Genomic DNA, 10,654 nt, shown 5'->3' on the forward strand with positions numbered 1-10,654 from the left:
TACGGTTGTGCAGCCCCCAGGGGAGATCATGGAGGTTGACCTCCTCGGGGGCAGCACGATGTGGAAACTATGGTGGAGCTAGCAGAAATTTGCGGTAGATATCATTTAAGAGGATTAGAGGGAGGAGAATGGTGAAACCGTTGTTGTATTGCTGAGCCCCGTGGACGAGTATAGATAAGAAGACATCGTAGAGAAAAGGTAGGAGAGAGGTATGAATCCTATATTATCAAATACACTAATTAAGTATGTTGTCGCATTTCATCATGTTCAAGTCTTGTCTGTGAGGTGATGAAGACCATCACCTGTTAAAAGTTGAGTTAGGTTCTAGGATTGGGTCTATGTAATAGTCAGTATCATTGTGTTCAGCTTGGAGTTTGCCAGTTAATTACCTAGTGTTCCTGCTTGAGTTTATGTTCAAATCTTTTCCATGTAGATGATGCAGTTTATCGTGAATTAAGAGTTGAGCTAGTTGTCCATAGGCTCAGGTCTGTGTAATAGTCGGTACCCTGTATCTTGTTTGGAAATTTGCAAGCTAATTACCTTGTGATGCCGTTTGAGTTCATGTTCAAGTCCAGTCTGTGTAAATGATGGAGATGTCACCTATTAAGATTTGAGTTGAGGTGTCTAGGCATAGGTTCATGTATATAAACACAGACTTGTGTGTGAGTTGTATAACTTGGATTGTTCAGGGTGGCAAATTTTAACATGCTCCCTCTTACCCCTTCTTTTTACATGTGAGGTAAGAAGGTAAGAGTTAATTAGACCACTAATTAATAAGATCAATGGCTCAAATCTAATATATACTCTTACCTCTCATGTGAAAAGATGAGGTAAGAGGGAGCATGTTAAAACTGCCCGTTCAGGGTTTAATAAGTAAGAGGAAAAGGGAGAGTGGCTACAAGTTTACAATGTGTGTTTGTGTTATTTTGATTGATGTTATCGGTCTGTAGGAAAAATCAAACAATGAGACACCACACTCTTGATGAGATGCACAAGATGATAGGAGGCTCGGGAGGATGCGATGCCGCGATCTGGACAAGAGAACGACTTAGACAAGAACCTCCATGGAATCGCCAGAAAACACTAGGGCCACAAGCCTAAAAACCAAACCTACCCTAGATGACGATGCTAACTGATTTGATTGCACGAAGCAGTGGAACGGACTGATCATGGGAAGTTATTGGCCAGCTGACGACGTAGCGTTGGCTACTAAGGCCACTCATTGCTCTACTTTGTTCATATCTGTATGCAATAATAAGGTCTCAACCTCCTTGTGGAGGTATTCAAGATACAAAGCATATTATCTTTAGGTGTGTCCTGGCAGGTTCTTTTGGAGCTATGTTGTGTCTGAACCTTAGCTGGGGCCCAAACAACTTTTGTGACCCCTCTTCGGTATGCTTGTTAATGTTTCGGTTCAGCTCTCCGTGTTTTCTGGTTTGCTTTTGCTGCACAATCCTTGTCGCTTTGGATGACCCATAATAAGTTTAGGACCTTGTTTATGCAGCAATGTTTAAAATGATTACTTTTATGCAGCATCGACCACTGATTGCCTTGATCCACGTTGCAGTATAGTATAAAAGATTACTTTTATGCAGCAATGTAGTATGCAATAATATGTATAGATGATTAAATTTTAATTAAGCTATCAACCAATATGACTCATGCAATCTAGGAGTACATAAATGTAGCTTATATACTACTCTGCTAAATTAATACCAAGTATTGGAATAGTTGTCTACATCTTCTTTGAGAGCGCGTTAACAGATGATGCATTGGGATCTTCCCAAGAAATCTATACGGATTTCTGGAACAGACAACAATATGAATATATGTAATGCAAACTATGAATTTGAGTACGATGCTGCACTAGGAGAGAGGTAATGCTTGCCAGCAAATTTGAGTTACTTGTCTTTCTTTGCCTTTCTTGTCTTTATGTGCGATGTTTTCATTCGTGTCTTTCTCGTCTTTCTTCGTCTCCGCCGCAGTGTATGTAACAGGCCTTCCTCGAATTCTTGTCTTTCTTCCTCAAACTTTTGCCTTTCTTCCTCGATGTCCCAAGACGATGGTGCCAATGTGAGAGGTGAGAGTAGGGTGGGGCGATAGCCCCCGAAAATGTTCCATTGGCAGTTATGCGGCGCTTGCGGCAGCCGCAGTCGACGGTCACATTTTGGGCAATCACCGTCGGGAGACAGCTCCGGCAAGTGTCCTCTTGTGCTGTGCTTGAACAAGGCATTATAATCCTTGTAGCACAGTGTCATCTCGCGGTCATCGAACCAGGCGCTCCTCGTTTGTAAGAAACAGTACTCGTCGTCGACATAGAAGCTATAGCGCAGGTTCCAGCTCATGTCGTTGTCGCCGCCGCTCGAGACGAGGACCCAAAACTGGAGCTTCCAGACAGAGGTCTTCTTCTCCCGGAAAATTTCCACTACAAGGCCTAGTTGCCCGCTCATCTCGAAGGCGATCACGTGCGGATCCCAGGCTGAGTGGTACTCGTTCCTCTTGAATGGGAGATGGTACGGGCGGTGCGCCTCTGTTGCCACATCGACCTCCAGCAACCCATCAGGGTTCCGCGGCTTGCCTGGTCCTGTACGGCCAGTTGTGACCAAGTAGAGTTTGCCTTGGACAAGCACCGGGGGCAATGTGATCAGTGGAGCACACTCGGAAATGTACGAGCGCTTGCGCCATCTGCCCCCGGCAGCAATGCCATCTAAGGTGTACACACACTGGTCCACGTTGCTCCCAAGGATGAGGCTGGGGGCCCAGAAGGTGAAACTGAATAGTTTGTGCTCCATTGGTGGAGGGGCTGAACGCTAAGGCTAAGTGATGGAGTGTGGTGTGCCGCAGTGGTGCCCTTGGGAGCGTGGTTGTCTCACCGGTGACGGGGTTGCAGACGAATGCTGGCGCCTTGGAGTCATCATGGCACACAAAGCATGTTAAACATTGTATAGTTGTGGCGTGTGTGTTGTAATCTTGTTAGGATAGGTTAGGTATTGAGATAAGATCCTAATAGTTAGTTTAAAGCGATCTATCTCTACCTAACCTAAACCCTAACTTCCTGTACTCCTATCGCCGCCGCACCTTGTGGCTATATTAACATGCAGCGCGCCCCTGCAGATGCATGCGCTTCAGCACCTCTTTTCACATGGTATCAGAGCCTAATTCTTCCATACGTCTAGATCATGTCTTCCTCCTCTTCCTCCCACGCCATGGCTATGCCCTCCCTCGCCTACCTCGGCCACACCATCACCGAAAAGCTTACCCGCGAAAATTTTCTGGTGTGGAAGGCTCAAGTGCTCCCGCATGTCAAGGCAGCGGCGATGATGGGCTATCTTGACGGCTCGATCAAGAAGCCCGCCGCTGTCATCATCACCGAGAAGGACAACGCTGGGAAGAAGGAGATCACCGAGGCGCCCAACCCAGAACACGCGATCCGGGTCACTCAAGATCAGCAGGTGCTTACCTTCTTGCTCGCCTCTCTATCCCGCGAGGTTTTGATGCAGGTGTCCAACCACACCACCGCCGCGGGAGTCTGGAAAGCCCTGGTGGAAAGCTTTTCTGCCCAGTCCCGGGCGCGCCAGATACAGCTCCGTTCTGCGATCGGGAACGCACGCAAGGGCGACCTCTCTGCCGCCGCCTACTTCACCAAGATGAAGGGGCTCGCCGACGAGCTCGCTGCTGCAGGAAAACCGCTTGATGAAGACGACATCGTTTCACACATCGTGGAGGGTCTCATGCATGAGCCCGACTATAGCGGCTTCGTCACCGCCATCTCCACGCGCGCCATCACCGATCAACCGATCGGCCTCAGCGAGCTCTTTCCACTACTGCTCGCCGCTGAGTCTCGGATCGCCACCCAGCACGCCACCTACACCGCCCATCACTCCGTCAACCTCGCCGCTAAGGGTGGTCGAGGTGGCTACGGCGGTGGACGCGGCGGTCAGGGTGGTGGACGCGGCGGCTACAACGGGGGCAACTACAACGACAACTTGGGCGGCGGTGCGCCGTGCCAGCAAGGTGGTGAGCGCGGTGACCGCGAGCGCTGCCAAATCTGCAAGGAGGACGGCCACGCTGCGTGGCGCTGCAAGAAACACTACGACAAAGGCTACAACAATAACGTCCGCAACCCCGCAGGTGGCGGTGGTGGCGGCGGACGCGGAGGCAGTGGGCGCGGTGGTGGCGGCGGCAGTGGCAATTCTCGCTCCGCCAACTCTGCCCACTCCTATGGTGTAGGTACTAATTGGTATCTTGACACCGGCGCCACTGATCATGTCACCGGGGAGTTGGAAAAACTAGCTGTTCGAGATTGCTACACCGGCACCGACCAAATCCACACAGCAAGTGGGAAAGGTATGGACATAGAACACATTGGTCATTCGGTATTATCCACTCCCTCCGGTTCTCTATAGTTAAACAACATACTTCATGCTCCTAGTGCCGACCAGAGCCTTCTTTCAGCTTATAATCTTATGCGAGATAATGATGTTTTCATTGAACTTCACCCTGATTTCTTTCTTGTCAAGGATCAGGCTACCCGGAGAACTATCCTTCAAAACAAGAGTAGGTGGGGGTTGTTCCCCGTGACCGGACGGCAGAGTGCTCCCCAACGCCAAGTCCTTGCTGCCATCAAACCATCCACGTCTCGATGGCACAAACGCCTAGGGCACCCAGCTCTTCCGGTAGTTCAAAAGATTCTTCGCGACTTCAACCTTCCTGTTTCAAATAAACAAGATCACCTCCTGGTGTGTGATGCATGTCAACTGGCCAAGAGCCATCAGTTACCTTATTCTCGTTCAACTAGTGAGTCCACAGCTCCTTTAGAGCTTATTTTTTCAGATGTTTGGGGTCCTGGACCCGTCTCTGTAGGAAGACAGAAATACTATGTCAGTTTTACTGATGATTTCAGCAAGTTTAGCTGGATATATTTGCTCAAAAATAAATTTGATGTCTTCGAAAAATTTCGTCTTTTCCAAGCTCATGTTGAACGTCTATTTGATCGTAAGATCATTGCCATGCAAACCGATTGGGGTGGGGAGTACCAACGGTTGAACTCCTTTTTTGAACGCATTGGCATCACACACCACGTTTCTTGCCCACATGCTCATCAACAGAACGGCTCCGTGGAGCGGAAACATAGACACATCGTAGAAGTCGGCCTTTCTTTGCTTGCTCATGCATTTATGCCACTCAAGTTTTGGCATGAAGCGTTCCTCACTGCGGTCTATCTTATAAATCGCATCCCAAGTAGAGTTATCAAGAACCGAACTCCTCTAGAACGACTATTTGGCACCAAGCCCAACTACTCCTTCCTTCATATCTTTGGGTGTGCCGTTTGGCCAAACTTGCGCCCTTTCAACAAGCATAAGCTTGAGTTTAGATCCAAACAATGTGCCTTCCTAGGATACAGTACTCTCCATAAGGGCTACAAGTGTCTTGATATCTCCTCCGGTCGTGTTTATGTTTCACGTGACGTTGTCTTTGATGAGCAAGTTTTTCCCTTCGCAAGTCTCCACTCCAACGCCGGCGCCCAACTCCGCAAAGAATTGCTTCTCCTACCCTCTCATCAACTGCCATCTCCTAACTTTGCTCACGGGGGAGCTGGTTTTGCTGCTGACAATGTGTCCGTGTCTAATACTAATGCCCATGCTGAAAGTGTGCAGGAAACAGGCCAACCAAACGTTGAGGATTTTGGTGAAAATTCATATGATTTTATGCAGGAAAATGACAATTTGCATGCAGCCACAGAGGATCCTCCAGTGGCCTCGGGATCAGCCGCGCCAGGCGAATCGGCCGCGGGATCGGAGCCTGCAGCAGCCGCAGGCGAATCCACCGCGGGATCAGCGCCTGCAGTGCCAGGCGAATCCACGCCAGATTCCGCGTCCACTGGCGGGCGCCCTGATTCGCTGCCTCCGCGTGGGCCTGCGTTGGATGGCGTGCAGTCCCTGGGCGGACCGACCAGGCGTGGCCCCCGTGCCTCCCACGAGGCGGGGCGTGTGGCTCCCGGCGCTGCCCACGAGGTGGGGCCCAGCGCGGCGCGGTTCCCTTCCACACCCGTGGCCAACTCGGAACTGCTAAGTGGCAGCGTGCCCTTGGCTGCCGCACCAGATCCTCCTGGTTCGCTGCAAACAGAGGATTTGGGATCTTCTGCTGCTGTGTCTGCGTCGGACTCTGCTGTTTCCTCTACACAAAATCGCCTCCAACTACAGCAAACTCGACCAACTCCACCTCCTCCTGCCCGATCGCATACTCGGTCCCAGAGTGGTATTGCAAAACCCAAGGTATATAATGATGGTTGTGTTCGTTGGGGCTCTTTCTGTGCCACAGGTGAACCGAAGAACCTTCATGATGCTCTTGGTGACCCCAAGTGGAAGCAGGCCATGGATGAAGAATTTTCAGCTCTTGTAGCAAACAAGACATGGCACTTGGTGGCTCCGGTCAGAGGGAGAAACGTGATTGACTGCAAATGGGTGCACAAGGTAAAACGCAAATCTGATGGAACGATAGACAGGTATAAGGCACGTCTTGTAGCCAAAGGATTTAAGCAAAGGTATGTCATTGATTATGAGGATACCTTTAGCCCTGTGGTAAAAGCTGCTACTATTCGCTTGATCCTTTCTGTTGCAATATCTAGCAATTGGTGCATACGACAACTAGACGTAAAGAACGCGTTTTTGCATGGTGTTCTGGAAGAAGAAGAAGTATATATGAAGCAGCCTCCTGGGTATGAAAGTTCAGCTTTACCACGACATGTTTGCAAGCTTGATAAAGCAATCTATGGTCTGAAACAAGCACCTAGAGCATGGTATTATCGTTTGTACTCCAAGTTACAATCCCTTGGTTTTACTGCATCCAAAGGAGATACCTCATTGTTCTTTTATCATCAGCATGGAGTTACTATTTTTATGCTTATTTATGTTGATGATATTATCGTCACCAGCTCCTCCTCTCGAGCAGTTGAAGCTCTCCTTCAGGATCTCCGCATGGATTTTGCGCTCAAGGATTTGGGCAACCTTCACTTTTTCCTTGGCATTGAGGTAAAACGTGTGGGTAGTGGAATTATTTTATCTCAAGAAAAATATGTGCATGACATCCTTGAGCGAGTGGGCATGAAAGGCTGTAAACCTTCTCCAACTCCATTGTCTACATCAGAAAAGTTGTCTCTCCATGATGGATAGGTGCTTGGGGCTGAAGACTCAACCAGGTACAGAAGTGTTGTAGGAGCATTGCAGTATTTGACCTTAACTAGACCAGACATCTGTTTTTCAGTAAGCAAGGTTTGTCAGTTCTTGCATGCACCTACCAGTACTCATTGGACAGCAGTTAAGCGAATACTTCGTTACCTCCAAGCAACTAAGAGTCATGGTCTCAAACTTGCTAAGTCAGATTCCACACTCGTCAGTGCTTTCTCAGATACAGATTGGGCAGGTTGTCCTGATGATCGGCGATCCACTGAAGGCTTTGCGGTTTTCTTTGGAAGTAACCTGATTTCTTGGAGTGCACGCAAGCAAGCTACTGTGTCACGGTCAAGTACAGAAGCTAAGTATAAGGCTCTAGCAAATGCCACTGCTGAAATCATTTGGGTGCAGAATTTACTGACAAAGTTGGGAATTCGTCATTCACCTGCAGCTTCTCTTTGGTGTGACAACCTTGGAGCTACTTATCTCTCTGCCAATCCTGTTTTTCATGCAAGGACAAAGCATATTGAGACCGATTATCACTTTGTCCGTGAGAGAGTTGCAAACAAGTTTTTAAACATTCGGTTTGTGCCTACTGGTGATCAAGTGGCAGATGGCTTTACCAAACCATTATCATTGCGGCAGCTGGAGGCCTTTTGACACAATCTCAACTTGAATAGTTGTGATTGAGGGGGAGTGTTAAACATTGTATAGTTGTGGCGTGTGTGTTGTAATCTTGTTAGGATAGGTTAGATATTGAGATAAGATCCTAGTAGTTAGTTTAAAGCGATCTATCTCTACCTAACCTAAACCCTAACTTCCTGTACTCCTATCGCCGCCGCACATTGTGGCTATATTAACATGCAGCGCGCCCCTGCAGATGCATGCGCTTCAGCACCTCTTTTCACAAAGCAGAGAAGGCCGACGTTGGAGAGGCTGTAGGGGTTAGGGATGATGACACGGTGTGGCATGGGCGCGGGCCTCGACGAGGAGACGTTGAAGAAGCTGGCCTCGTCGGGTCAGTCGGGCTCCCGCGTTATCGAGACAAGCAAGGCCTCCGAGGCCGCGGAGACATGGTTAGCCTCCGCCTCGGCGTGGAGGCTGCTGAAGTTAGGATCGGCGACCACGCGGCGCCATAGCCTGGAGACGCCACAGCAGCGGATCACGTCCCTGGTGGGCAGCTTGAGCAGGATCTCTTGCACCATCTCTGCCGATTCCGGCGGCGGGGCAGGAGCAGGTCTCCTCGTCATCGTGGACACCAAGATAAGATGGAGATCGGAGGCATGGCTTGAATAATATAGCCAGGGCCCAGTCGCCGACCTAGCTTGATTTTTTTTGAAGGTTTTTCTTTTTTAGGGGACGCCGACCTAGATTGATGATTATGTAAACGTAGACCCATTGTGTCTGTATATGTCGGCAAGCCGTGCTTACCTAGGATTGCAATCGCAAAAAAAAAAAAAGATTGCTGGGATCACGTGGTCGTGTCTCGTGTGTAGTTACCATCCAGGTAACGCGCGCACGTGTTTGTATTGTGACTCGCAAGTCCGGCGTTTCTGGCCGCTCGGACGAGGAGAAGAGAGAATCCACACCGGCAGACCACTGGACATGGCGATGTGTAACGTATGTACCTACTTCCGGCTAGATCTGACAAGTAAGAAGAAGGGAGAGGTAGGAGATAATGCGGAGAGGGAGCAGGTAGGAGGAAGAGATATGTTCAGAGGAAAGGGCGGCTTTATCTCTGGTATGCCAGTCAATCATTCGATGCCACACCCTGGCATCGCCACCCTCCTTGACGACTGACTCGATTGTTGTCACTGTCGAGTGACGGATACGACATGAGTACCCAGAACTGGAGCTTCCGGAAACAGGTCTTCTCGCCCTTGAGGATGTCCACGACAAGGCCCAGTCGCCCACTCATCTCGAAGGTGATCACCGGCGGATCCCAGGCCGAGTGGTATTGGTTGTACTTGAAAGGTAGACGATGAGTGCGGACTTCCTCGGTTGCCACATCAACCTCCAGCAACCCGTCAGGGTTCCGGGGCTGATATGGTTCTGTACGGCCGGTGGTGACCAAGTACAGTTTGCCTTGGACAAAACCATGCGGGTTCCAGCAAAAATTATACCCCGATGCAGCTATCATGGTGCCGCTCCCAGTTTGGTTGCCGCAACATATCGTTTTCCAGCAAAATTGACCTCGCCCGCCGCAACAACTGACGTTGTCAGTTCAAGCAAAGCAACTCACCGCTTCCAACAAATTGCATCATAGGTTCGAGCAAAAATTTGTGTCTTCCTGGTTCCAGCAAATTGGATCACAGGTTCCAGCAAATTGAATCACTGGTTCCAGGAAAGAGGAACACCGGTTGTAGCATCACACTTCCTGTCACCGCGGTGCTCGGGCGCACCACTGATTGCATCCCAAAAAATCTATCGCCGGGTTCCAGCAAAAACTGTCACCGGTTGTAACAAAAATCGATACGGGATGTAGCAAAATAAGATAGCAAGTTGCAAATCTCCAGCAAAAACGATCGCCATTTCCACCAAAAATCTCCGACGGTGGTAGCAAAACAAAACACAAGTTGTAGCATCGCGCCGTTTGGGCGCAAAATAATGCATCTCCTGCCGGGTCCATCGCCCTCCACAAAGCCGGCGGCAGCACCGATATTCGTGGGTCACAGCACCGGAACCTCGAGGGGTTCCAACGCCGGCAACCAACAGTCCCAGCAGCCACCGAGCACAGAATCTTTCACGGGTTTGCTGCGGCAGCCACCTCTTCCCTTGGTACCATGGCTGTGAGAAGAGGTAGGTGAGGATATGTGTAGCGTGAGGAGGAAAAGGGAAAAGAGGTAGGAGATAAGGGAGAAGCAAGTGGGTGGACGAGAGCAACCCAAGATGCGTCCTGGTTGAGCGATAGGATAAGGCTGGAGAAGCTTTGCGAGGGGATCAGCATTCGGGTAGCTGTTCAATCGGGTCTTATCTGGTGGCTCGCGCTCGTCCGGCTGAAATTTCGGCTGGCGCACCGGGTGTAACCGTTTACCTTCTTTTTTAGGGCTCTTTCTTTCTCTCCCTATTCTGTCACCGCTCGTCTCGCCATCCTTGCCCATGACGACGGCGAGGTGAAAGTGTGGGCCCATACCATGTGCTTCGATGAAGTGGAGATATGGGCCAAATAAGATGGATTTCTGGGCAGGGCTGTGTGACCGTGGACTGTGCTAAAATCTCAACACAAGACGACCCGGTCTGAAGATACAGGCGACTCACATACCAGAACTTGGGATCGCGTGGCAGACGCACATCCAATTGTGTCATGGAAAAAGAAAGAGTTTGAAATCTTGAAGATTTGCTCATTACGTTATTTTCAATTCGCTGTTGTCAGCTCATGTATCTCCACCAAGTATAATCCGCTACTACAAATATATCATATGGTATTGATTGTTAAAAAAGAAATATCATGTAGCCCGAGCTCTATACGACATTTTCAGATA

At 49.5% G+C, this 10,654-nt stretch overlaps 1 protein-coding gene across 1 annotated transcript; it reads left to right on the plus strand.

The window, feature by feature from the left end:
* Positions 1 to 3,206: 3,206 nt before the first annotated feature.
* Positions 3,207 to 7,482, plus strand: LOC147963430 (uncharacterized). Its single transcript, XM_087529571.1, has 7 exons — positions 3,207 to 4,131; positions 4,231 to 4,347; positions 5,398 to 6,544; positions 6,629 to 6,799; positions 6,935 to 7,031; positions 7,147 to 7,198; positions 7,301 to 7,482. The coding sequence occupies exons 1-7, from the start codon at positions 3,207 to 3,209 to the stop codon at positions 7,480 to 7,482; spliced, it is 2,691 nt and encodes an 896-aa protein (XP_087385697.1).
* Positions 7,483 to 10,654: the final 3,172 nt, after the last annotated feature.

Source organism: Triticum urartu, chromosome 6A (assembly GCF_056163025.1).
Source record: "Triticum urartu cultivar PI428250 chromosome 6A, HENAU_Tu73, whole genome shotgun sequence".
In the NCBI taxonomy this organism is placed as follows: Eukaryota; Viridiplantae; Streptophyta; class Magnoliopsida; order Poales; family Poaceae; genus Triticum; species Triticum urartu.

Bases quoted from the DNA above. Each gene is read 5' to 3' on its own strand.
- LOC147963430 (XM_087529571.1), top strand. From the start codon at position 3,207: ATGGCTATGCCCTCCCTCGCCTACCTCGGCCACACCATCACCGAAAAG. The intron at 4,132-4,230 runs GTGGCGGTGGTG...CCTATGGTGTAG, and splicing joins TAACGTCCGCAACCCCGCAG to GTACTAATTGGTATCTTGAC. The intron at 6,545-6,628 runs GTATGTCATTGA...TGCAATATCTAG, and splicing joins GCCAAAGGATTTAAGCAAAG to CAATTGGTGCATACGACAAC.